The sequence below is a fragment of the Embiotoca jacksoni genome, unplaced genomic scaffold (genome assembly GCF_022577435.1).
Source record: "Embiotoca jacksoni isolate LCO1_2020_lvr unplaced genomic scaffold, fEmbJac1.0.p SCAF_22, whole genome shotgun sequence".
Taxonomy (NCBI): Eukaryota; Metazoa; Chordata; class Actinopteri; family Embiotocidae; genus Embiotoca; species Embiotoca jacksoni.
The window spans coordinates 161,077-188,745 of NW_027185363.1; the positions used below are offsets into that span (position 1 = coordinate 161,077).

At 41.8% G+C, this 27,669-nt stretch overlaps 3 protein-coding genes across 5 annotated transcripts; all 3 read right to left on the reverse strand.

Moving 5' to 3' along the window:
• Window positions 1-404: 404 nt before the first annotated feature.
• On the reverse strand, window positions 405-14,680 carry LOC138202765 (dipeptidyl peptidase 9-like). 3 transcript variants are annotated; one of them, XM_069157007.1, is made up of 21 exons: window positions 14,506-14,680; window positions 12,952-13,042; window positions 12,566-12,804; window positions 12,193-12,305; window positions 11,767-11,940; window positions 10,248-10,416; window positions 9,871-9,981; window positions 9,619-9,747; window positions 9,452-9,513; window positions 9,186-9,286; window positions 8,305-8,482; window positions 8,021-8,180; window positions 7,742-7,821; window positions 6,791-6,943; window positions 6,542-6,677; window positions 4,733-4,878; window positions 4,391-4,537; window positions 4,140-4,292; window positions 3,044-3,186; window positions 1,957-2,068; window positions 405-1,589 (listed from the first exon to the last, which is right to left on the reverse strand). In XM_069157007.1, exons 2-21 carry the CDS (start codon window positions 13,005-13,007, stop codon window positions 1,497-1,499), a joined length of 2,655 nt encoding a protein of 884 aa, XP_069013108.1. In that variant the 5' UTR covers window positions 13,008-13,042; window positions 14,506-14,680; the 3' UTR covers window positions 405-1,496. The 3 variants fall into 3 exon arrangements, with proteins under 3 accessions (XP_069013108.1, XP_069013106.1, XP_069013107.1); XM_069157005.1 differs by having other exon boundaries at window positions 10,248-10,419; XM_069157006.1 differs by lacking the exon at window positions 14,506-14,680 and adding an exon at window positions 14,210-14,476 and having other exon boundaries at window positions 10,248-10,419.
• A 522-nt stretch (window positions 14,681-15,202) lies between these two features.
• rps15 (ribosomal protein S15) lies at window positions 15,203-17,848 on the reverse strand. The gene is made up of 4 exons (XM_069157009.1): window positions 17,760-17,848; window positions 17,248-17,333; window positions 16,524-16,758; window positions 15,203-15,377 (listed from the first exon to the last, which is right to left on the reverse strand). The coding sequence occupies exons 1-4, from the start codon at window positions 17,760-17,762 to the stop codon at window positions 15,264-15,266; spliced, it is 438 nt and encodes a 145-aa protein (XP_069013110.1). The 5' UTR covers window positions 17,763-17,848; the 3' UTR covers window positions 15,203-15,263.
• Window positions 17,849-20,330: 2,482 nt separating this feature from the next.
• cnn2 (calponin 2) lies at window positions 20,331-26,907 on the reverse strand. The gene is made up of 7 exons (XM_069157010.1): window positions 26,719-26,907; window positions 23,890-24,011; window positions 23,700-23,766; window positions 23,070-23,207; window positions 22,822-22,938; window positions 22,036-22,182; window positions 20,331-21,785 (listed from the first exon to the last, which is right to left on the reverse strand). The coding sequence occupies exons 1-7, from the start codon at window positions 26,770-26,772 to the stop codon at window positions 21,480-21,482; spliced, it is 951 nt and encodes a 316-aa protein (XP_069013111.1). The 5' UTR covers window positions 26,773-26,907; the 3' UTR covers window positions 20,331-21,479.
• Window positions 26,908-27,669: the final 762 nt, after the last annotated feature.

Here is a 27,669-nt window from a genome sequence, read left to right on the forward strand (position 1 = left end):
TGCTTTTATTTTCCATAATGAAATGAATCTTCTCATCTCCATATCTGCCCCTGGAAAGGCTTGTTGTTGGGAATGATACAAGAAAGGGCAGCCCAGTCCCCGTTGTCTCTGTGGTGTTATCAGATAGAGGTAAGACATCCCTCCCTATGGGATCAAAAAGGTTACCATGGCAACTGTGCTGTTCACAAAGGAAGGGGGCAGCAGGACCAAAGAGCATCTGGTGACATGAGGGGAGGGTCAAATTAAGACTTTGGGTGTAACATTAATATAGAAAACTCACTCCAGATGGGTGTATTTGCTACCAAGATGGCCTGGGTGCATTCTGCAAAACATGAAACGGAACAACACGTGCTGCAAGCAACGTACGAGTTGAATGAAAAGACGGCAGTAAAAGAAAGCATGTGATTGATTCATACATTTAATCATTATCATATACAAATTGTATTTCGGTGGTACAAAGCTGTTGTAAGACTCCAGTGCTCACCCTCCTGTTGTCTTTATTGCAGTAAAAAAAGGAAATACCAGCATGATCAAGAGTCAAGAGGTACTTTGGCAAATATAAATTATGTGTTAAGAAGGCAAGCAGACATCTCGAGCAATGTGATGTGAGGGGAGAAAGAAAAAACGGCACGAAAATATCAATGAGCGGCTTTCATCAGCACTCATTAAAAAAATAAAAAATAAAAGTCCATAAAAATATTTGATTTTAATCAACACGCACTTAAAACAAGTGGACAGAGGAAGAGCCGTGATTTTCTTCCTTTCTTCATTATTACACAAACTGCAAGGTACAGCCTCACAGTATGTATGGATATTGCAACTCCGTGTGATTGGGATTGTGGTTGAGTGTGTGTTTATGTATCAGATAAACTGTCTTTTACATATGTACTTATAAGTATGTAAGCTCAAATCTGCAAATATGTGTATAGATTCCATTTTTCAATCCGTGAACTTTAACCCCGTTCCTATCGATGACTGAAATGAAGAAAACAGGTGGGGAAGGAGGGGGGCGAGGACAATGCGATAACATTTGGCAAAAACCATGATGGCTGTAGAGATGAGTATGTAGGGGAGCGGAGTCAATGTGACACAGCCTGCAAATATTTCTCCATATGTCCTTGTCTTTGTTCAGCTTTCAGGGTGAGACACCAAATCTCTGTGCTCGTAAACCATACCCCAGACTGTATACAAGGCGGCGGCGGGGGGAGGGGGCAAAACAGAAAGAGCGAAAAGAGGAAAAGTACGGTGAAGAAGTGAGAAGACGAGTTCACAGGAGAGAGCGGCCTGTGGCTGCTGGGCGTCTGATGTGTTTGTCAATGTTGGGGTGAATGGTCGGAGACGTGTCGGACACGGATCGGAGACGGGTCGGAGACGAGTCGGAGACGAGTCGGCCGGGATGGGGAGGTTCGCGGGAGAATAAAGATGGGCGGACAGTTGGGAGGGTAAAAGAGGACAGAGGGGAAAACTAGACTTCACTTCTCCCCTGTTGTCTCATTTCAGAGGTATTGTTGTAGAAAGTGCAGCAGCATTATCTCGTAGTGCTCTCCAGACTCGGGGCAGCGAATACTGTGACGCTCGTTGGGGTAGACCTGGAAAATCGAAACAGAGCATCCAATCGACATTAGAAACTTCAATTATGAGTTAGTGTAAGTGCATTAGATGTATGTAACTAATCAAATCTGCTTTGCAAAAATGCTATGACAGTCATACTTCTTCTTGACATATAATCCAAATGACTGCATGGCATTACCTTTTTATTTATTTAGGTATCCAACTATCATTAAATATTACAATATTATAAGCCACTATAAAAAAAAAAAAACATTTGCTTTGTAGAAAACTGAAGATTAAAACAGCCATTCCAGCAATTTGTGCAGTTTTTTTTTTTTTTTTTTTATACATGTTTGGATTGTAGACTTCCGCTCTTTACACGAGAAACAAGCCTCAGATACTTGCCTGAAGCTGGTAGGGCTTCCCAGCACGGATTATCTGAGACACCAGGAAATTGGTGTGGAAAAAATGCACGTTCTCATCTAGAAATCCATGGAGAATGAGCAGACGGTTGGGCCTGCAATGACAAGGGTTACATGGTTACAGCGATTTGTTAAAATGAAGTCTGCTTTCACAGGACAGGGAGGTGCACCAAGTCATTCTTGAATAAGATATGCTGTCCACTATTTGTAGGGTCTTAACTGGTCTCAAGAAACTTATAGAAAAGGTGGAAATACATCAGCAACTCTGTATTTTGACTCGAGCCTCCAAGAGCGAAGCAGTGCTCTAACGTGCCGTTTGTCAGGTCCTCACCGTTTCCTGAGTCCCTAACCACCGAAGCTTGTTCTTACCCGTCACCACGAATCTTAACACCCCACGTCTGTCGACCTAGTCTCTGGACCAGCTGCTTTTAGTGATTTCTCAATCCAGACTGGCACTCAGGGCCAACCTGGCTTTCTCACTGGCAGCTCCTAAACGTTGGAACAACCTCTCTCTTCAGATCAGGTCATCAGCCTCACTACCCGTATTCAAATCTTAGTTAAAACATATTTATTGTCTCTGGCATTTCAAGATTACGCCCAATTTAGTTTTGTTTTTTACTGAATAATTTTCATAACTGTTAGAAGAAATCTCAACCCAGTGTTTTTAATTTGAAAGGTCATAAAAAGCATCAGTTAGCGAAATTGAAGAGACAAAGGTGTGGTTTGGCATGTGTGTTCATAGAGCACTGCTGGCAGTTAAAATGATGGAACGCTTCACGGGTCACATTTTAAGTCATTTATGAGAATGACTGAAATACGAGTAATAGATATAAAAAAAAAAAAAAAAATTAAAAAAAGGAAAATTCTCTGATTGTTTTTGGTGCACACATGTCTGACTGTTGGTTAACAGTAATATAACAGGAAGTGTATTTATTTTTAATAAACAAGTACATAAAGTATGATAGAAATTCAAATCCCACACAAACAGACACTCTTGCCAACTCAAGTATAGTTTTGTGTGTGTGTGTGTGTGTGTGTGTGTGTGTGCGTGTGCGTGCGAGTCTACTGACTCGCTGGGCAGCTTGTCCACGTGCAGAGCCACAGATCCCTCCTCGTAGCCCTGCTGGTTGTTCTCAGGCACGTCCATGTAGCGCTCTGTGTAGCCCGTGTCGTAGGCCATCCACACGGTCACCGGGGCACCTGCAATGGCCAACTGACAAGGACACACAACACAATATTGTGTAATGAGCAGGACTGAATGACAAAAAAAAAAAAAAAAAAAAAACTATCAGAAGAAAAGTGTCAACTCTATATAGTACAGGAGGAAGCTCATAGTTTGGATTTACTGTACGTGTTGCTGGAAAACCAGTCCGAATAATTCTACAGAATATCCATTTTATATCCGGATGTTACGGTTTTGTTGGATATACAATACAGCGAAAAGAGATAAAAATGTGACTCCCCAGCACCAGACATCCCAAAGAGGACTGGCCAACACATTGTGCAACACAGACACCATGTGGATGCAACGGGCAACTGCCTCACAAACTCAAGTTTTGAGAAGCAGCACCTCAGGAATTACATACATTTTGTCATCTGCCGAAGTCCAGGAGAGTCTGTTTTTTTTTTACACCTTAATAGTTCATCATTAAAGGGTACAAGGACACACACATAGCAATAAAATCCTTGAGTCACATTCATAATGTGATTCATATGCAGCCATGAGAACATTGGAGTTGGTCCGTTTGTATTTGAGGCTGTCGCTGACGAACTTTGGAGGAGCTTTGATTTGTACATGCTTTTCATTAATGGTGTCCAAAGAGTCTCCCCACTGTGCTTGGAACGGGAGGGCAACAAGGTAGGTGCTGCTCACCGACGTGTACCCTAAAATTATTGCACATTATAGTTTAAATGGAACCAAATTCAGGTCCGCTGTCCACATTCAAAGACTTTATTTGGTCCAGTCATGCGGAAACCACGAATTGCCGGTCATGCTGACCTACATGGAACATTCTGGATATTTGGACACAGAAAGTATAAATTGGCCATTGGTCAGTGAAATTACACAGGGATTTTTCTGCCTGACGGCAACAGCAGAGAGGGCTCATTGATGGAAAGACAGAGTGTATGATTTATCGATAACAGGGAGGCTACAGGACTCCTAACCTTGAAGATGTTGGGTCGCTGGATGAGGCCCATGAGAGAGAGGAAACCACCATAGGACCAGCCATGGATGGCAACACGGCTCAGGTCCACAAAGTTAAACTTCTCCGCCACGTACTGCAGCCCCTCCACCTGGTCTTCAATCTCCACCTGACCCTGGACGAGCAAAAGCCAAAGGTAGGCGAGTCAAACTGGTAGCGGCACGTTGTTTTTACTGCCACTGAATTCATTTCGTTATCTGACTCTTTCTCTACCATTTTGTTTTTCAGCGCTCCTTCGAATTCAAGGCCCCTCTGACAGGAACCCCTCCCATCGATGACGACCACGGCATAGCCAAGAGAAGCCAGCGTGTTCAGACGGAGGTACTTCATCCCCTTGAAGGAGTTGTTAACCAGCTGAACCTGAATACACACACACACACACACACACACACACACACACACAAAATGTTCTTCAAGATGCTTTTTTTTTATCTACACAGCAATACAGGTTCAAAGCAACATGTGGTGGTCACAAAGGGAAGGCAGGAGAGACAACAGCTCATGTGACATGATGCCCAGAGATCCAGCACAGACTGAGAGGATACAGCTACACACCTGTGGACCTCCGTACACAAAGAGAACAGTGGGGTGTTTCCTGCCAGGCTGCAGGTTGTGAGGCTTGTACACCATCCCATACAGTTGAAAACCTGACTTCCCCGGAAAGTCAAAAATCTCAGGTGGATTGTAATCTCCCGGGCAACCTGGAAAACATATTAACACACGTGGTCACCGGTTACGCAGGCGACAAAACTGCCATATGTTGCAGGTGAAATCCAAGGGGTCCGTGACAAGAGACAAGACAAGAGATTTGAAAAGGAAAATTATGTTGTATGCAAATAATACTGAAACCAAATATCTGATTTGTAAATTAGGATAATTTTTTGGTGTGAAAAGTTACTGATAATCTGGAATAAATACTGCAAAAATCATCTTTTAATATTGGGGTGCAGGGTTATTTTTCCTTTACATTTTAATACTAAAACTGTTCTGATTTCCACAGAAATTAGATTTTTCTGTAGCACTTTTCTTCGACATCCAAAACATGGTGTTTAATGCGTAGCAGAGCCCCATCATGCCCAGTAAATGTGTGGGAATCCCTGCACTGGTATCTCGGCTAACCTTTGACTCCTACTCCTCCACCAAAGCAAGAAACACTCATAAATGCCCAACAGGACAGTAAAGGACTGTCATTCCACAACTGGTAGCTATTAATTGATTATAAACAACAATCAACTCTGACACAGCGCATGCTTGAGCACCACGTGATCTGATCGCTGCCAGAAATGTCTGGAGGACGCTGCTGGAGATCAAACTGACTGTCCTTGATTTAATCAAAACCAGAACACAACCTTCCCCTTGAGACTTCACTCAGTTCAATTGATTGTTCCAAAAATATAACCAAAGATAGTTGGGCAACCTTCACACATGCCTTGTGTGATGTTTGAAAAATGTATATGGAGTGACTTTCAAATTCACTCCTATTGTTCGGTCCCTGATGAGCTCTGAAAGGTTGATCACAGCTTCAGTTTTATTCACTGTAATTTACAGTCTAGAAACACTGTTTGCTTTAAGGTTTCCCTTCTCTCTGAAGGGCCAACCAATCAGCAAACCAGTGTCAGTGGCTCAGTGTGAAGAAGTTGAAGTCAAGCATTTAGAGTGGAGGTAGACTTTCAGCACACATGGTGGTCAATGCGGCTTTATTAAAAGATGCTCGAATAGTTTCAATATTAACCCGAGGTCTACGCCCTGTAGGATGCAAAGACTGTAACCCATTATTATGGAGAAATGCCCACATATTCATAAACTTAAAACGTTGGGTTCAGCATCATGCTGAAGTTCTGCCATTAATGTGATGAGGTCAAAGTGCTTCTTTACTTCATTTCAACATTTACACCTGACCTTCTGCCTTGTAAGAAAAACTGAGCATAAAAAAAAAAATCTGAATCAAATCTGTGTTCATTTAAGGTTTCATTTTTTTAACATCAGGACTGTAATTTATCATGAACTGCAAAACAAGTGAGTTAAGTTATTGTTCATAAATTTTAACCAAAAACTATTAGCATTTAAAGACAACATTTAGTTTCCAGTGTAGCTGGTATTTTTTTTTTTAATTATCTGGGAAATTAATTAATCAGATGCTTAGAGCCATTTTAAAACTCTGACTCTTGGCTGACTTCTCCTTTAGAGATGCAAGACTCCATAATGTGTTTGTCACAACAAAACACTTTTTGTGTACATAGGGGAATACAGTTGGTGTTGGATACTATCCGTGTGTAAACACTACGGACAAGACGAAATGTGTCTCCGTATGTCAGCGAGGAGGATGACGACCGTTTGAGGTGGTTTACTTCAGATTCTATTTACCTGGTGATTCCATCATGCTGGCCCAGAACTCGGGTACCACGTGTAACGGGTCACCTTCTGAGCTGCTCAGTTTGTAGACGTGGACGCAGGGAGGCGTACTCACGTTACTGTAGTGGCTGACAAAAAAATCAAAGTTCTGCAGAGAGAGAGAAGAAAGAGAGGTGCCAAAAGTCATAAATATAAGGATATGGATGAGCTGTCATCATTTCCTTTACTCAGACATTTGTAAGTAAGTAGGTAGGTAGGTACCTGACTAACGGAGCAGCTATGAGAGAAGCCAGGCTTGGTTAGTCTGACCACATCTCCAGGTGACTCATAGCTGACCACGTAGAGGTGGTGCTCCAGAGGAGTGTCTCTGGTGCCCTGGAAGTACACCAACTTTGTCGCCTCGTTCACCCAGATCTAGCAGATAAGAATTTAAGAACGATGAAATCACAGCAGCACTTGTTGGCAGGCCAAGACATGAGAGTATCAGGTGAAGTGAATGATAGGAATGAATGAAGCCAATGAAACATCACCAGTGACATAATGACATCTTAAATAGTATATTTTTGCTAAGAAAGATGACTGTTAACTTTAGTGTTAATGCTGACCCCAAGAGTCTGTAAAAAAAAACAAAAAAAAAACATCCAGGCAGTTCAAATAATCAGCAAAGTCCAAAAGTATTAGGCCATGATGTTTTCTCACTATTTTTGTCTTCGGCACTTTGGTTTCCAATCAGTTTTTAAAGGTAGCAACAGGTTAACTTGGTGTTTTTCTGTGTCAACACTGTTTAATCACGTTCATAGCCTTACTGCGTGATCAATGTTCGATCTTTTAGGACATTATTATTCATAGTCCACCAGTTTTAGGATAAATTTGACAGCAAAATGTTCCTGAGGGCGAAACTGAAAATCTCCTGAAACAAGCGAAAAGTGCAGTCGGCCGGAGCACAAGCCTGACAGCACATCTCCAGGGAAAATACCAAGCGTCCGCAGATGTCAATCAGTTGTAGACTTCAGGCATCGCAGCCCAAGTTGTGAACAGTAGTTGTAAACATCCTCAAAATAAAGCTGAGGGCCACAGCTTCAGGCTCATAATCATTATTGAACTTCAAAATAAGTGTGCTGAAGTCAATACTTTTTTTGCTGCACTCTAAACAGCTGTATATCTTTCATACGTGTGATTTTGTGTTTTCAGCACAGACCGACTTTGTCTAACCTTAGAGCCATGTCTTGCCAGCACTTCCCACTCTCCACTGGTCAATGTAACCTCCTCTTTGATTGCACATTTGAAGTCTCCTGAAAAAACAACAACCAGATAACAAAATAGACATGCTCCTTGACATACAAAACATGTCTGACGTAAACCCTGACAGTTGAGTTGTGAGATCAAATAATACTAGCTTTAAAACCACACACCAACTGCACTGTGATACTGGATAATTTGATTTGACTATCTGATGTCAAATAAATGCTGAAGCATGTTCTAGTCTCTTACCCTCTACGTGTAGGTAGTTCTCTGTCCAATAGTAGCAGCCCGGTTGTAACAGGGACGTGATTTTATTCAGATGGCTGAATCCTGTTTTCGACTCATTTACCCAAATGAAAGTGAACTCGTCTTCTGTCGTTTGAATAAAGGGATAGAATATATCATGAACCTGTGGTGAGAGAAACACAGTCAGTTACAGCAGAAAAACGTTAAAGCACTCACAATCGTAACACGTAAGCAATTGGAAATTTGTTTTAAGGTCAGCAAAGAGTGTCCCATGGGAAAAGATTTACGTTTATCCAGACGTCAGTGGTCTCTTCGTAGATTATGTATGGCTGTGTGTTACTGGTCACAGCCTCCAGGCTCTCCTGCCTCACAGCTGGGTCGTCTGTCACGGGGATGAAGAGGGCTGGAGGCAGCAGGACGAGCTGCAGCTTTCTCTGACTGCGGTCCAACAGCACTGCCCAGCCACTACGAAGAAACAGAGCAGACAAAACTTAAAAGATTGCTTTATATTGCAAGACTGGTGGATTAAGGAAAGAACAAAAAAAACAAAACAAACAAAAAAAAACCATCTTCATTTACAGTCACCAATGCCCTTCAACTTCTCCTCTCATCATTAAAACAAACTACATGCCAGCTGACTGGAAGAAAATGGTATAACAGGAAGTGACAAGAGTTTATGGGAAAACGTGGTCTTACTATGTGAATTATGTAAAATTAAATTACACGAGTTATATACAGCCTTACAGCTATAAGAGATTGATCCTATTATTATAACAGCATGTAAAAGCACGTATCTTTTATGTAACCGCTGTATTCTATATTACTGTCGTGGCCTGTTTCGTAAAGCAATGTCACTTTTATGATTTATTTTTATGACGTTTGAGAGCTAAAGTAATTCCAGCTTTATCTGTGATGTGCAGTATATTTTATTATCATAGGAAGTGATTACATGTGAATTTTTTGCTCTGCAATTTTGCCACCAAAAAAATTAAAGTATTAAAAAAAAAAATTAAAAAAAATTAAAAAAAAACAGCTTTTGAGAAAAGCTGCTGTAAAATCAAGCAATTTTTTTTATGACAACAATCACAAAAAACTCGGTGAAAACCTGAAGGGACTGCCTGGTTTGTTTTGAACAAGATGCAGTCAATGTTTTTGATTTAAAACTCACTATTTGCCGTCACTCGTCCATCCTACTCTGGCGATGTATTCTGTCCCAGGAAACAAGGAGGTGAAGGGGACGACCAGCTCTTTATCTTGAGTGCTCACAATCTGTCATCACACACACACACACACACACACACACACACACACACACACACACACACACACACACACACACACAGACACACACACACACACATTAGAAACACCAAGGGACTGCGCTAAAGAACAAAACGAGACAAGACGATCATGAAAAGATAATGAAATACTGACTCTTCCTTGATGGTCGGTCTTGATCTCTGCCAGTTTAAGGGTAGCCTGGGGATTTTTGCTACCTGTAAGTAAGACATTAGAAAGATAAAATGGTAAAAATTGTAAATAAGACAATTCACTACTCCAAATCTACACTCTATGTGGAAAGTGTACAGGGCTGCACAGACCTGTTCGGGGATATCTGTACGTGTCTGCTTTCCGCTCCTCCAGTGCCGGAGATGGAACATGAATAATTTCTACTTCCGTCTCATCCACCTCTTCATACAGAAGGTAAACCGTTTTACCTCCACTGGGGTCTGATGGGACAAAAATCATGAATTTACAGATCATAATGTACACACACTAACAGCACTTAAAGTACTGGGTGTCAGTAACGTTCCTTGAGTACATAAATGGCCTCTCGGTAAATAATAGCTGACCTTCTACTGCTGAGGGACTCCACCAGTAACCAGTGAAACGGTCAAACTCCTCCTGGATGACAAACGTTGCTACACCTGCAGACTTGGGGTCCTCCTTAACATTATCTATACCTGGAAGAAAGGAGACGAATCACGGAAAGAAAAGTATACATCTGGGTCACATTACATTTATAGGCCTAAACACACAGATGAGCTAGTTCTGTGCAATAATATCTCAGAAGATAAAGACACAAGAAAATTGAACGTCAAAATAAAGACAATCTTTATGACCAACAGCTGTATGGTGTGTTAAAAACGATTTTAAAGGATGAAAAGGGATTTATTGCACGACCTTTGCACTGCTTAAATCAATCTAATGAATCATAGAGCCATCAGACCTTTATGACAGTACGTGAGCCTTCTTTCTTCGCCTGTCTTTATGTTAGCTATCCACAAGTCGTTGTTGTTGATGAAGGCTATGAAGTCCGGGTCCCCAGGGCAGATCTTGGGGTCCATTCGGGTCCCTGAGCACTGGGTCTTGATCTCCACTGGCTTTACAGGAGCAGACTGCTAAAACCAACATGCACAATCTTTGTCAAAGGCAAACTGAGGAGGGAAACTGACATGCAACAACAACAAATGGGATGATTATGAAAACGTCATCCGAAATTCTGATAAATAAATCTAGAAATCGACAAAGTTTCAAAGACATGAAAAAAACATGCTTATCAATAGCTGTATCATCTGCTGATGTCTTAAACTAACAGCTTGGTGTAAATGACAACAAATACAGTATATCTATATGTGCAGACATGGTTACGTTTCAATGAAACTATAAGATGAATGGGATTCGTGATTAAAAAAAAAAATCAATAAAAAAAAATCATGAAGACTTACTCAAAATGCTAAATGTTTTTCCAATACACATAACTCTGCGATTTCTCAAACCAACAAAAGTTATATTTGTTTATATCAATTTTATTTACTTATTATTTGCCCAGTTTGCTGATTCCAAATACTGAATCTTGTTAAATCCATCAAACACCAACTACCAAACATGCATTTTGTCTTATGATATTATGTGTTTTGTCAGATGATCTGTTGTTGTGTGGTTGTTTGTTGTTGATGTGCAAAGCAAAGTCCCCTCGCAGCAAAAAAAATGTCTTCATTTCATTCAACACATAGAACTATGTGTCAAATACAGTGTAAGACATATAGGTGGAGGAATCCAAGAATAAACACACCACAGGTGAAGCAACTTAAAAAAGGAGCTGCATTACAGTTAGAAAAGGCACAACCACAATGCAGGAAACCAAACTTTGAAGGGTATTAAAATGCACCTCTCAGTAAAACCACCTTGGTCAGGGTGTCAGATCCAAACCAGTTGCACTGTGACAGCCTTAAAAACTACATCACAAGTTTCTTTTGGCCAAGATTGGCAGGAGAACTTATAATTATCTCCAAGATCAAATCACAAAGATCAACCACTTGGATAACTTGTCAAAAAATGTTAACATGGCAATATGATCGTCCTCCCGCCATAGTATCTTCTGCAACTCATGGCGAGCACAGTGGCAGATTTGGACTGCAATGTATTACAATACATTTGATGGTAAAAGTGTTTTAAATTGTATTCATTAATTACAGACAAAAATGGATGACAGCACAGTGAAGAGTCTAATAAATCATTTGCAACATGGAACCACTGTGTTCTGACTCTGTGTCGGGTAGGAAGTTTAGTCAGAAGATTCAAAACAAGACATCAGCTCTCCCTAGCGGATGCTTCTTGATATCGGTCTTTTACTTGAATGGCGGCAGAATAGTTAACAGGTTTATTCAACATAGCAGTTGAATTAAATCTGTCCTGAGTTTCTGAGAAATCCAAATTGAAGGGAAAAAAAAATGCAGTCTACTCACGATGAAACCATTGTTGCCTCCATCTTGACAGTAGAAGAGGCTATTGCTAGCCTGAAAGAGGAACAGGCCTGTCTGGGAATGGTAGTCATAGGAAGTGATACCAAATGCCCCCAAACGTTTACGCTCTCTCAGCAACTCCTCCTCACGAGAGTAGGCTCCCTGGTGCGGTGTAGCCTTCAAGAAACAACAAGAAATCATATTTACAACACTAGAATTCACTGAATGGACTGCTTTTCAAGTTTACTGTGTGTGTATGTTTCAGTGCACAAGTAAATACAGTATGATTACTGTGAAACATATGACTGAACTACATTCATATGACTCATCCCTCCAGATCAGGGTTGCTCAGTATTTTGAATTTCAATAACAGCATATTGTGCCGTTTGGTGGCTGCGCTGCATGAAGAGGAAGAGAGGGAGAATTCACCTGGAAGTGATCCAGCATCTGTTTCCATGACAACACTAAGAGAGCCTCTTTCCGAATCTTCTTGGGGATTTCTGAGTAGAGTAATGAGTTCTCTCTGCTTCCGTAAGGCATTCCTGGTAAGTGCGTAGAAAAGCAACAAAGGCAGCTTCAGCAGCAACGACAGCAAACAGAAAAGCTTGTGCTAACTGGAAAAGGAGAACTTTAACACAGCGGTTGCTTTAATGTCATGAGGCAATCATATTCTGCTGCCTTGAGCAGAGGAACACGAGTGCGGTCAAGTGAATGGAGTACAAAGGAGCGATTTATAGAAAACACAAATCATAATCCGATATGGGGGATTTTGTGCACCATCATCGAGCTTCAATCATCTTACCGAGATAGTACAACCGGTGGGAGTGCGGTCCGTTCTCATCCTTCTTCTGCACAAACTGGAAGTCAAGGGGAGCCTTGTTGGCGATCATGCCAGAGTACTTCCTGCTGCAGTGGATAATATCACGGAGGCCCTCCCATGAGTGTTTCTCCACAAAGAACTGAGATGGGACATCCTCCATCTCCACCACCTCCGTGCTGTCCGAGAGGCCGTCCACAGCCGTCATGCTCACAGTCACACAACTGCATGTTGACATTACAAAGAGCTGATGAGTGTTGCAGAAACCACCTGCAGTTGTGCATTCCTTTAATGGAGCTGGTTAAAATATTATTATTTCATCTTTTGAAGCATTATAAACAGGTAAATTAGACCAAACATGAATACTTCACCTTTTCCAGATGCCCTCTTTATTGTCACAAAGTTTGACCTTCTTGACTCTATGCATTCACCGGTCAACACACGTAACTGCAATTCTGTAACCTAAGAACAAAGAACAGTAGATAGATTAAAATCCCTGAATGAAGTTAGTTAGTTAGAAATCTTGGAATTGAAGGCACCAATTCCTCAGAGCAACAGCGTGGTATTGACATCCATATGTCCACACATATGTCCTATTGTATCTTATGAGAAATTTGTGGCTGCGGACAGAACAGATTCACTTTAATTTTTTACATCAATCCTCAAACTAAAACAAACATGAAAAAAAAGGGGCCTCAAAGAGAAGGGAAAATCATTCATGAAGACTTTATGGGATACTGACTCAGAAACACGGGAGCCATATATCTTAACACCACAGCCCAGTGTGGCAATTAAAAATCATAGTTCTTGTTAATCTGTTTGTCTTTGGCAGCAGAAACACAGCTGATACATCTACAACTGCTGCAGGATTGGACGAATTCCCCACATTTCATTCCTGTATAATCTGCGCTGGGTACGAGATTAGTATGACGCAGTATTAGGATGAACAGCTGTGGGGGAAAAAAAACAAAAAAAAACATGTACTCTAAACAATTTCAGTGGTTTTCATACATTACTGCCTTGGTAATTGTAGCTGGCTGGTGTGACACTGTGGCGAGGCACCATACAAATCTGTTTACGAAACACTGATCCTACAACAAACATAAACCTCAGCACACGTCACGATCATAAACAATGATCGGTACCACGGGTTGAGAGGACACCTGGGAAAAAAACTGAGATCTGAAATTATAAATGGTGATGAGACAAAAATATATATATATAACGGGTTTAATTTGTCTGTACAAGAGAAAGTGCATCTTTAACTATAGCTGTCTATCGCTACAAACATTAAACTTGAACTTAACGTGGCCTCTTGTCTTATTCTGCATTTCCACTTGTAACGTTATAAGCGGAAATACCTTATTTGGGTTTAGCGAGCTACGTGATAGCTTTTTTTTTTTTTTTTTTTTTTCAGCTAATCTCCAAAGGTGGTGAAACAAGTGGGAGTGAAACGGTAACAACAACAAAATAAATAAATAAATAAATACCGGCACTGTTAACGTTAGCTAAGCCTCCAATAGATCTTTGTTCTCGGGCTGCAACTCCTCAGACACACCGGGAGAAAAAACACACACACACCGGCAGATTCAGTCGGTTGACGTTTCTAACCGAGCTAATGTTACTTACGTTGAGCGGCGGATGACGAAAGCCCGACTTGTTAGGAAGCGGGCGGTCATGAAACCCGTGTCCGTGTTCAGATTCGTGCTCCGGTGCCTTTTTTTGTTGTTGTTGTTGACATGACAGCTCTCCTCTTGTCATTTTTTTTTTTCGATGTGAAAAGCTAACTCGCTTTAGCTACCGTCAACCTAGCCGCAAGCTAAGTTAGCAGCTAACTAGCGTTTAGCTGGTTTTCCGTAACGAGCGAGACGCTGAAGACGAGGCGTCGCTGTGAAACGAGCTCGGATTTAAGTAGAAATACTCACCAATCTGGCCGCTGCTGCTTTAACCGGGTTGCAGACTTTCTTAGCTCGGTGTCAGTGAACGGATTTTGCGACTGCCGGAGGTTGTATCCATGGCCCAGAATGGCCACACGCACAAAATGTAGCTGGCTTTCAGATCGGAAAGGAGGCGGAACCTTCGTCCTGGCGGAGTGTACACCGCCGGTACTTTCTTCACTGCCGCACTGCCGCTCTGTCGTCGGCAACGGCGTCAGGCGGAAGAAAGGACGCCAGCATTTATTTATATTGTTCCGTTTTCCTTTTGCTCAGGTGAATAAGACGTTATCTTATTGTAAATATGCATGACATGTGAAGACTCATCCGCACTGCGTTAGGTGACGAAAACAATCTGAAGGACTCGTTACAAATATCATACCAATAATCCATCCCAAACGAGTTACTGTATTTAAAATCAAATCACTGCACTAAATGCAATATTTTTGTGCATCTGGACCACGAGATTTCTTTATGTACACTATGAGACTTTGTCGATGACGTGCAGTGGGAGCTGAAATGATCACCTATACTTAATATAATGTAAGTACACCTTAGTCTGCATTTTTTTGAAGTCACACCTACGAAGTGTGGTGAGCAGAGCACCCCAAGAAAGGTCAAATGACAAGTTCATGTGGCCATATAGTCCTGTAAAACAATTTGAATTCGCTGTGGAAAAGAAATCGAGACTTGTGTGGGTCACCCAGTTTTTTTTTTTTTTTTTTATTTATACAAAGAATACAGCCGTTCTACTTCAGAGGGATGAAACGAGAAGAGTGTGTGGCTCCAATACCAGGGCGACCGTGCTTGACTGGCTTGTAGGTGATGGAGAACTCTCCCAGGTAGTGACCACACATCTCAGGCTGTGGAGAGGACAAACGGCATTACGTTAGTGACGACAAACGATTACGCGTCTCCCGGTCTAGAGCACTGCAGCAGCTGGTGTCAGCGTTGAGGACTCGCAAGCCACAATTTTATAAACGTAACTTTCAATTGGAAGAAAACCCGAGATTTGACTCATAAAAAAAAAAAAAGACGATCAAATACTTGATACACAAGCACTTACGAAGCATGTCAATATAAAGCTTTAAGGAGTGTGCAGTACTGCGAGGGGGTCCTGATTACGAGATATGGTATATTCCACGATTCAATGTGTTGTGTTTTTTTTTTTTTTAAGGCAGGACTACAACGGTGGGTAAACTTGAAGCTGGGAGGAGTTCAGGAGCCGTGTGCTTTGGATATAGCCTCACTTTCCCAAACTGGCTTTGCCGACGTATGTACTACTAAAGGTCATGTTTTCGGGAGTGTATAATGAAGAATGGAGCCAAACTGCTACTGGATTTTTGGGGGGCCGACCCAAGCTGAAGAAAAAGTCTGATCTCAACATATCGGCCGATGTTCTTTCTATACACGCTGAAGAATTAGTGCAAATATCGAAAACATTTTTTGGCATTGATCCCTAAAATGTGGTTAGAAGACACTTGTGATAGTTTTGCCAACGATATGTAGTGGAGGCAGGATACTTTACATGTTTTTTGGGTCTACATCAACATCAGTGCTATGAAAGTAAATATTACTGAGAATTTAAAAACAATATTATAAATATATATAAATAACTAAAGAACACACACCAATGTCTAATTTCCCCCCCAGGGACTTTTTTTTTTGCATTATGTTCTGTAAAAAAAAAAAAAAAAATGTATACATCTGGTGCACATCGATATATCTGTGATAGGCCGATATTGGCCAGGCTATAACGATGAGTTAATAATCCCATTCATAATTTTATTAATTTAGTTACAAAGGGCTCAACAAACAAACTGTTCAGTAATCTGGTGCAAACTCAGTTAACAAGCTACAAGTATGGTACCTTAAAGATACAGTGGATCAAATGTCAGAAGTCACATCATGAATCCACGCTTTGCTTAAAGCATCTCATTTCTCCCAAACCTTCACGTGCGGGTTTATAACTACACACCCTCCCTCCCACCGGACTGACAGCAGCTCACCTTGATTTCAACCTGGTTGAAGGTCTTGCCGTTGTACACTCCGACCATGGACCCGACCATCTCGGGCAGGATGACCATGTCTCTCAGGTGGGTCTTCACCACCTCTGGTTTCTCCATGGGAGGAGCCTCCTTCTTGGCCTTACGCAGGCGCTTCAGAAGGGACTGTTGCTTGCGGCGCAGGCCGCGGTTCAGCCTCCTCCTCTGGCGGGCGCAGTACAGCTGCATCAGCTGCTCGCTACGGAGAGGACACGGAGAGGACAAGGAGAGGACAAGAGGTGTCGGTGAAGCTCCTGGCCATCATCAGTGAGGTAAAGTGAACCTTTCAACGCTGTCGGTTACGTGGGGAAAAAAAAAAAATACACGAGAGAGGAAATACAGATTTACAGAACTTGGGACCAAATAATGGAGCGGCCATCTTCTCGTTATTGGAGGACAAATATATTAACAGTGATAGAAAAATGCCGTTTCATCACTCACACAAGACCCGCTGTTGTTATATGAAGATATAATCCGAGGTTTATTATGTCTCAGAACAAAACAAGATTTAAAATACGGCAACACCTGGAAGCCCCTGATCCAGGTGTTGGTTTTAGGGGACAAAGGGACATGTCCAAACCCTGATCTCTCTCCTAGATGTCAAGTTTACACACCAAATGAAACCAGACGGGACAAAAAAAAAAAAACCTACATCCCCCCCCCCCCCAGCCTCAGCACGGTCACTTACTAGGACATGTCCAGGAGTTGGTCCAGGTCCACACCTCGGTAGGTGAACTTCCTGAAAGTACGCTTCTTCTTGATCTCGGTATCCGCCTGGAAGAGACGGACATCTTTACAGGTCAGTGTGCAGCTTCAACAGTTAGCGGCTACGTTAAAGCGGGTGTTTAGGCACCGACTGCAGCCTAATTGTCACCATTAAAAAAAAAAAACCATGTACAGGACCGCTTCTCCAGTCACGCGTGATAACTACAGTCGTAACGTGGCGGAACTTTGTTCTTTACTATTTCTATCGTCGGTTTAGCCGGTTTAGCTTAGCCACAGACGGCCGCAGCTCGGGCTAATCCCACGGCCTGAAAAATGTAGCTTTAACCGTTACTCTGAACAAACATTTCCCACTGGATGGTCAGCGGACGTGTTTCACAGTCGGATGATATAGCCGGCTGTCTCAATCGGGCACTTCGCAGCTCGGATGCATGTAGATTATAGTTTGAGTAGCTTCACGATCGGACCAACACGTACCATCTTGCCTGATGTTCCGGAGGAAAAGAACGGCCAGGATATCGTCGGGCCTGATATCGCGCGATTTCAGGCAAACATCCGGTGGTGTCTTCCGGGTGCAGTCCCCTCTACGGACAGCAGGTGGTGCTGTTCTGCAGTTGTTGTTTTTTTGTCCAGTATCATGTATCTACCGACGTGTCCTTCCCCCCCCCCCTTCTCGTTTCTGTTACTACCACAGTTAGCTCTGTTTATCAGGATGAGAGTTACAGCTGAAAAATAAACAGAAAAAAAACAAAAAAAAAACAGTATCGACACAGCTGATGGCAAATAAAAGGATTGAAAGTGGACGTAGATCATCAGTGGTGGAAAAGACAAGCAATACAAGTACAGTTTTGTATGTGCAACTTCTCTATCCCCCTTTAAATTCATCAGACAGTTTAATTTCAATAAGGTAAAACCTCAAAAAGGTAAAAAGTTTTCTCTACTTCCACCCATTTAATCATCTCACAAGCTCTCAGGTTTATCTTTTGACTCCCTGGAGGGTCTTTAGCTCTTAAATTTGAAGCAACTTGACTAAGATACCCACTTTCATAAAATAAAATAAAAAAGTAAAAATAAATTGCGGGTTGAGCAGACACAACATTAAAATGCTAAATACAAACTGACGCATCAATGTTAAGAATAGACTGACCTATAATCCAATGTCATATCTCACTTCCTCTTCCATTTAGTTTTAGTTTTATTTCCGTTATTTTGTTTTCTGATAGCCTATCATAGTTATCCCCTAATACAGGAGTGAAATGCAATGTGGATTAATTCATATTTATGTATCCAGTAATACAATTATATGTATGTGATTTATAATTTTTTTTTTTTTTTGCAGACATTAAGAATAATATTTATTGTTTAAAAATGTAAAAGCTGAATTCAGAATCTTGACTCCAACTCATTCATCACGGTGAGTTAGAGCTACACATATCACTGCTAAATGAAGGTTATAATAGACCCTGTGGACACCTTATCGCTCAGTTGGCCCGGAGTTGTGTCTAATGCAACATGGCTTCACATGGTGGAGAAATACCTAAACAGGTGAGAAACCAGATTGTGAGACTTCATGAGGATGGATGAGGGTAAAAGAGCACCAATAGGCTTCTTAATGTTAGAAGGTGGCCCCGCAGGAAGAGCCGCACTACCAATAACAGAGGGCACAGTGGCCTTACTTTAGTTGTGCGTGGCATCCTTTGTCAGGGATGCTTTGGTGTTCTGTGTTTTTTTTTTTTTTTTTTTGTTCATCCAAAAAAAAACCTTATTTGGAAATTACACATGTAATCCGTTTTGTTGCAGTGGCCACAGGTGTACTCGCTTTCATACAAATCAAATACTCAACACTTAAACTTGAAAATAAAATACTTATTGTTGATGATAAAATGTTAACTCATTTAACATTTTTGTGATATTGCGTAGGCGTGTCCTCAGCTTTGTTGCATCCAGCATATGTGTATGTGTCATAAAGGAGGACTTGCAGTGTAAGTGCGCTGTGATGTGGTAATACTGCAAGTTGTAGACTTCACCAAGAGCGGTTTCATAACCTTTCCTGACTTTCACCGCATCATCTCTGGCCCACTGATCTCATCAGATATCATTTTTTTGAATCTCTGGTAAATTTGCCTCAATGTTTTTTTGCCCAACATAATTACATTACATAAAATGTTCTTTTCTTGTTTTTGTTTTGTAGAGATAAAAATGAAATAATATGTGTTTCACTGTTTTCATCCTGATATGAGTATTCACAGTTGGACTTTAAGTTACATTTTAAGGGATTTGAAAACAACATAGTGAAGTATCATTTAGAGGAAGTATCATTTAGGGGAAAAAAAAAACCTTAGTGTCAGGTTTATCCAGTTTTGACATAGGCACACTAACGAGTGGAGAAGAGAGTGCATTGTTGAACTGTTACAAGATTAATGGAGTTTGTCTGTGTTAACATAAGCAGCAATACTGGCTCTGATTGAAGTGGCTTTGTCTCAGAAGAACAATACTAGTTCTTCACATTTTGATGCTGAGACCTGCAGGGGGGCGGGGCGAGTGTGGAGTAGCTGCTCAATAGTGAAGAACAATATTTTTGCGTTCCCAGCATTCTCTGTAACAATCTTAGAAAAGCAATCCTTTCTTGCCAGACGTATTGCTTTATTATAGGAAGTCATGGCTTTCTTTGTCTATATCACAGTGAACTGGGAGTCCAGTTTTCCTCCACTTTCTTTCAGCTGCCCGACAACTTCTCTTTTTCTCTTTCAGTTATTGTTTAACCACGGGGGAGAATATTCACTCCAGATCACAACAAGTATAAATAGACTCTTACAAACAGGAATTCAAAATCTTATGTTGTCCTTAGTTTACTTGGAAGTTAAGACAATTATCCTGTGGTAGACCACAGTTCAGGTTTGGCCAGTGAGTTTCATGAAAGGTTGAAAAGACTATGGAGTCCTTGATTTGACATGCTGCTGGCAAACTGCAACATCTAGTGGCCACAAGTCATCAACGCAGCGATATATTGTACAAGTCCCAGGTACAAAACAAAATCCTCACACAAAATAATGAATACAGGTTTTTATTACACTGAACTCACAGCAACATATGCCTCAATTGAAACATTTTGTTTTCCATTGACATAAAGATTGTTCCAGAGGGGTAAAAAAAAAAAAAAAAAAAAAAAAAAAAAAAAAAAAAAAACTTAGTCCCATATCAAATGTTATTCAGAGTCAGCCCCCATTTAAAAATCACAAATATGCATAAATAATAATCTTAATGATCAAATATAATTGTATGATTGGCTCACATATCAACCAATAGTTCAGAATGACTTACTTAAACACAATTCACTGACCAAAGAAAGAAAAGAATCCAGTATTCTTGCTTGGAATGTCGAAAACGTCACTTGAGTATTATTTTATCCGCTCCCCCCCGACTGCCTTTAGTCCAAAGTAAACACTCCTCGCTCCAGTTGGACTGGTTATACAAATACAAAGGAAATATTTCCTCCGTTAAAGAATGAAGAGGAAAAAAAACAAAAATGAAATGAGTGAGAGAATAGACAGAATTTATTTTTGTTCCCTCGTCTGTCTGAATAACCTGAACTGTTTGTTACTGTATGTCAATGACCAATACTGAAGAGATGAAGATGATACTGGAGCAGTAACAAACACAAAGTAATGTACATTCTTATTCACAGGACTTGTTGTTTACACAGATGATTCAGCTCTTACAGAAACAGAACTTGTGGGTGTTTTCATTATAATAACATGCGCTTAAAAAAAAAAAAAAACTTCCGAATGTTTCACTTTTATTTTCATGTTCCCCTTGAAAGAAGACCTGGGATCTCCCTTAATGCAACTAAGGAGTCAGCAAAAATCCCCAAAAACAATAGTGGGGGGGCTTTGGCACATTAAAAAAAAAATCCCTGGGATACACAACTAGCTGAGCCACACGACTGGCTTCTGTGGTCACTTTAAATAAAAAAAATAAAAAATAAAAAAAAATTAATATCACAGAAGTACTGTTCATCATGATATGTTTTGCACAAACAGGGGTAAGAAAACATTTCATACAATACTAGAAAGGATATGGCCTAAAAAATAAAAAGGTGCAACATCCTATGAATATAAAAATAAACCACCAGCCTGCCTTGAGGTTTTCTTGCAGAAGATGCCCCCTTTATACGATCCTCCCACACCCTCCTTCTTCTCAGTAATCCGTCCCACCTTCTCGGTACACCTGCTCCTCTTCCTGGTAACCTTGGTAACCCTCATCCTGGTAATCTGGGATGTACTCACGGGGACCGCCTGCCCCGTTAGGTTCGCCCGCTCCCTCCGCAGCTTTGGGACAGTACTTGGCGTCGTAGATCTGCCGTCCCAGGCCGAAGTTCTGCCCGCTCTGGTTGGCTCCCTGGCTGTAGCCCATCTGCAGGGACATGGTGCTGTTGTCACACTTGTCTGTGCCCAGCTTCTGGTCGTAAATGGCACGCCTTGTCCCCGGAGCCGTCATCCCAGCCTGTAGTCAGGAGAGGAGACAGAAAATAAGATTTAATTGACTTATTCAACTGAGCCCAAATGATCAAAGTGTCAGCTTCGCCTCGCCGTAGACGGGCCGGTTGTTTACAGTTTTCTACGAGACTAAACTTGACACCGGTTCACAGCAGCGGAGGGACTGAGAATACGTTGCGGTCGGCGCCCTGCAGCTCGTTTCCACTGCAGTCTTACAATGCTGGATTTTTGGAGAGCTTTTAAACGTGGTGCGGTACCTGGCTCGCCCCCTTGTTGGTGCCCATTTGCAGACTGATGGTCGTGTTGTCCATGGGGGGCTGGATTTGAACTTTGGGGTTATACAAGTGCCTCCTGGTGCCGTAGGCATTCATGCCAGCCTGACTGGCACACTTGTTGGTCCCCATCTAAAAAAAACAGAAGAAAAAAAAAAAAAAATCAGTTACACACAATAAATTACCAGAGAAGACTTGCAAAGAAAAAGAGTGCACTAGTGGTGAACTGTTGCATAACATCCCTCCACGTGATGTTCCCCACAAGGTGAACATGATTTAAAGTGTCAGTCAGCGGTCCACCGTAGCCGCACATTATAAGGAAGTTGCAAACAGTAAGTAAGTTTCTATCCACTGTTTAGGTAGCACCCGTATCTATTCAACATCTTTCCTGGCAACAGAAACGATAACAAAACAGAGGCTTAGAAGGCCCGAGAACAATGAGCAGCTCTTATACGCAAGTATGCTAATCTTGCATTGCGATCATGACAGTCTGGTTTCACAGTAGTTGCGCCAAATGCAGTCGTGAACTTCTCAAGCATGTGAGCCGCCTCGCTGTCAAAACCAGCCAGAATGATCAAATGATTTAACCGATTCCGTGGATTACTTTGATTCCCTATTTCCGTGGCTCCTTTCAAATTTGATTATTTTGTCGTCCAACAAAAGCCTTCAGGTCGTGCGATATCCCGACTGTCATTGAAGGGCGGTGGTCCAATTTTAAATCATTTGAGGTGGTTTAAATCTGACGGGTAAATAAATAAACTAAAACTGTACCTGCAGTCCAATGACGCACTGCCCCGCCTTCATCTTCTCCTCGTCAAACATCCTCTCCTGCTTTTCAGCATACTTCACTCCGATGTCCACACGGGGCTGGCAGCCCTTGGTCTTGGCCTGAGAGAAAGCACAGTGTAGAAGTTTTTTTTTTTTTTGTGGCGGACTTACTAAAAAAGGCTGACCACAACTTTGTGCGTCAGATGAGAGAGAAAGATTACGTCAGAGCCCCAGTGTCTGATAACACTCACCATGCTGGCGAGGGCCAGCAGTGTCGTCTGCACCTGCGTCATGTTGCCGTTCTCAAACAGGTCGTTGGCTTCGAAGAGGTCATGAGGCTTCAAACCGTACACTGTGGTGGCTTTGATAAAGTTCGTCAGGTTCTCCAACTAAAAAGCGCACAGAATTTAAAAAGAGATTAACACGGTATATATATATACATGCACAATACATGCATGTATTGTGCGATGATGTCGCCGTTTGCAGACAAACCTCTCAGCCCTGACGCTGTGTAAACAAATGCGTGCGACTTCCACCCAATCTCACAGATGGGGAGTGTGTTTCCTGGGACCGGTTACACCTCAGACTAATAAAACTCCTTTAAATAAACAGCTCGAAAGTCGTGGCTGTAAAAGCAAAGCAAGCTTCAACACGGCATGCGTGCCGACAATAACCTGGACCGAGGCACGATTCAGTGCACCGACATCCTCTTTGTTACAAAAAAACAACAACAAAAAAAGAGTAGACAGCACTTTTGTCAGTTACGTTCAAAAGCAAGTCCGGAGTCTCGTCATGACGAGTGTCAATGAACCGCTGTGACCTAAAGTCGGCCGCACCCACCCCGTTGTTTAAAAAGCATGCGTCATCATCAGCAAACTCACCTGATGCCAGTTCAGCGTTGACTGGTTGATCTTTTTCACGGAGCCTGGCTGAAGTCTGTTCATAAGTCTGGGACACAAAAGAAAGGAGAAAAAAAAAAAAAACAGTTCAAGTTTCCAAATCACATTAAAACCAGATGATGGAGGCCTTTGTGGATTCAGCGTGACGGACTCTGATGAAGACTCTGCTTACTCGCACAGGACGGCCCCGTTTTTCAGGCCTTTCTGGAAGTCGGGGCCGATGGAGGTGCCGGTGATGTCTTCGATCCAGACCCGGAGCTCCTCTTCTTTCTGAGCGTCATACTTCTGTGCAATCTGGTTGGAGAGAGAGATGTCAGAGGTCAAATGTGGCCCATAAGGAGCGAGCAAAACCAGGAGGTGGATTATTAAAACAGGAAATGCATTTTCACCGAGTTATTCAGGCTTCTTTTTTTATGTCAGGAAATTCAAAGATATGCCTGTCGCCAGTGACCCCTCACTCAGACACACTTCAAATTATTATTTTTTTAGATGCTGATAGCTGAGCTGAATATATAAATGAAGGAGCTTCTGAGTCATACATCATCATGTTTATCAAATGTTACCGTTATCAATTTGTATTTATTATGATTGTATATAATCTTGTTTCATGGTTGTCCCTGACTTTTACTTTGCCTCAGTGTAGAATGCTTCATCTATAGTGGGGTTTTTAATCTTATTTTAACCGCATTTAAAAAAAAAAAAAAAAAAAAAAAAAAAGTGACACTGACAAACAAACACATACGGCATCCTGTTTGGTAAACTGCTAAATTCTACCCAGAAGCACAGGAAGGCTGAAATGGGAGGGGGAGATTTTAGAGGCTTATTAACACGGCACGAAGACTTGACTTTCTCGAGAGGGTGCCACTGTTAAAGTGTTTCCCTGATTTATAAGTTTTCTTGATTGACGCCATTGAGTGCAAGAGATGTGCCACGGCGCCTCTGAAAGAGGCCTTTCAGGGAGAGAAGTGTGGTCACCCGAACAACGGTCCAGTCTGTTGGGTGACCAACCGCAAAGAAATGGGAGAAAAAGCAGCGGCCAAAAGTGAAACAGGTAAACATTTCTTCTTCTCCTCCAGTAAATAAAAAAAAAAAGAAAAAGGATGAAGTCTCAAATGAGCAGTTTGCAAACTCACAAGCAGCAAACTGAGACTAAACCAACTTAGGAGCTGCACAGCTGGTTGCACTCTTGAGGAATGTCCATCTTCTAATTACATTTCCTTCTTGCACTTATCCATATATTAAAAACAACACTGGCTATTTTAATTGTCCACAGACTATTCAACAGATGTAATTTGCAAGACAAGCTGAGAGTGAGGAATTTACCCCACAGTGCTCAGACAAAAAAAAAAAAAAGACAAAAAAAAAAAGAAGAGCTGAATGAAGCAACCCGGGCTCAGGACTGTGTGTGTGGAGCCAATGAATGAATATACAATGTGCTTAACAGGAAAAGTTTCAATAAATCTGTGCTATGAGCCAGATTTCCAGGAGTTGCAAGAAAGAAAGAAAGAAAGAAAGAAAAAGGTTGGGGGAGGGAGGGGCAGAGGTGGAGTGTAAATCTTTAAATGCCTCGCATTTCACAGAGTGGGCTGCTGCCGTCACCGAAGGCAGGAAATACCACTCAAGTAACCCCCCCCCCCCCCCCTCAAGGACATCACTGGTAAGAGACAGAGGAAATCACTTTCTTTACAGCAGGCACAGTCACCTTCTGTGCAGATTTGGGGGAGTGGACGTGACCCTTTCTCTCCCATACAAGGGCACAGCCAAGGAATGCAGTTCAGAAAAAAAGAAAAAGAAGAAAGAAAACATCAGCTGAAGACACAAAGACGGAGCAAAACAAAAGACCTGTACGGCCAGCAACCTTCTTCATTTCAAGTGAGAAGAAAAAAAAAGTAAGAAGTCAGCGAAATAAAAGATGACCAAGATAAAGAGTCAAATTCACACAATCATGCCATGAACCCTCATGACATGAAGGGGGGGGGGGGGGGGTGACTCCACAGCTCGACTGTGATAACAGGGTCAGGAAGGTATAATCTCCCTGCATCAGCCCTGCCTGGTATTTCAAATGGAGCAGATCTGAGCAGACAGGCCAGAATAAACACAGTGCTTCCCTCATCAAGGCCAAAAAAAAAAGTTACACATTAACAGAGAGAGAGAGAGAGAGAGAGGGGGGAGGGGGGGGGAGTCATTTTGTCAAAGGTTTGGTTTGTGTACTTTCAACTCTGCACAGGGACTTTTTACAGAGTGAAAACGAGGAGGAGAGGGGGGAGGAGGGGGGAGAGGAAAGGGGAGAGGAGAGAGGAGGGAGGGGAGAGGAAAGGGGAGAGGAGGGGAAAGAGGATTGGGGGGGGGGGGGGGGGGGCGCTTCGTTTCTGCACCGATCTGAAAAGTTAAACCCTGAAAAGCAGCGCAGCACCTTACCACAAGGAGGGGGGGGGGGGAGGGGGGGGCTTTTAAAAGAAGCAATGAAAAGACACCGGGGGGAGAAATGGCCTCGATGCCGGCGACTAATAAGCGAATTGCGTTATCTGCTAATGCGGGTCGCAATGCAAGGCAGCTGCACGGGGGACAGAAAAAGGGCAGCAAACGGGGATAACAACTTTTTGCCACAACGACATACTTCTTTGCCAAGAGGGACAACGCCCATGGTGGTTTTTTTTTTTTTAAAAACGTGTCTCCTGCGTTAGGGGGAAAAAAATAAAATAAATATATATATATATATATAAAACACAAAATTCAGCGTCGAGGTGTAAAACTCGAAGATGAATGTGGACTTTGCAAAGTACTCAACGAAAGTTTATTTCAAATTTGTTGAACCCTTTTGAAAATAACTTTTAAACTCTTTTGTTGACATTGTCCTTCTTTAACCTGGGGCACGCGCGTCAAAATGGAGGCCAGGTGACTCCCAACACCTCTGAGAAAAACACAACGAGTCGGGTAGGTGATGGGAGGGAAATGCAATACTTTCTTTCTGTGATATGATAAGAAATTGTTTTGCACCTACCTTGTTTTTTACTTCCGCGGATAATCCATAGGCAGGACCTTTGTTAAAGGACATTGTCAAACTGTTGTACTTTCTTTTTTTTTGTAAATTTTTGGGCGAAACAAAAAACCAGACAGAGTTCTGAATAAAAACTGCGCTAAATTATCTTCGACTTTCTCTTCCAATGAAACTTCGCAGTGAACTAAATACTTCCTTTCTTTTTTACTGCCGCCAATTAGAGCGCTCCCACGGTTTCTGACAAAGAGTCACGATTCGAGAGTCAAGATAGTTCACTGCTCGTCACCGAGGCAACGCATAGACCGCGAAAGCTGGGAGGCTTTTTTTTTTTTTTTAATTGTAAACAACTTCCTATTCATGACATCATCACGGTGAGCTTTAAACTCCATATTAATGTGCACCAGATTATATAACTCAACGAGATTGTTGGGGGAAAAAAAACAAAACAGTTAACTTTTCCTTTCAATTGGTGTTGCTTTCCACCGTTGGAGGCAGTATTTATTTATTTTTTTTGACCTGTAATGGTGAACTCACAACTTTGTCAACATTGGTAAGTAAAGAGCTGGGCTGAATGGTGGTATCTTATTACTGACCGTGTTAATATCCTAAGTTAATTGTTTGTTGATACAGGGTTCAGTTACGGTAGCTGTATGTAACCGGCAAAATGAGCTCTTCATCTGGATATTTACCAAACCCAAGCAACTTTAAAGAAGCAAACAAACCAGGCGCGCGAGCTCGTTTCGACATTTCCAAATGGATCTTTAGTCCAGCTAATGACAACACAAACTGTACCCAAAATAATTTGGGATAAGTAAAACACTACTCGTGGGTTTGGTGTGACTGTTTTCTTGCTACTGTTGTTTGGCTAAAAATGGAGGTGAGCAAGCTGTTGTGTAAACTATTGGTTTAATCTTAAAGTTGACCACATGCCGAAGTGTCCTTGGGCAAAGAAGT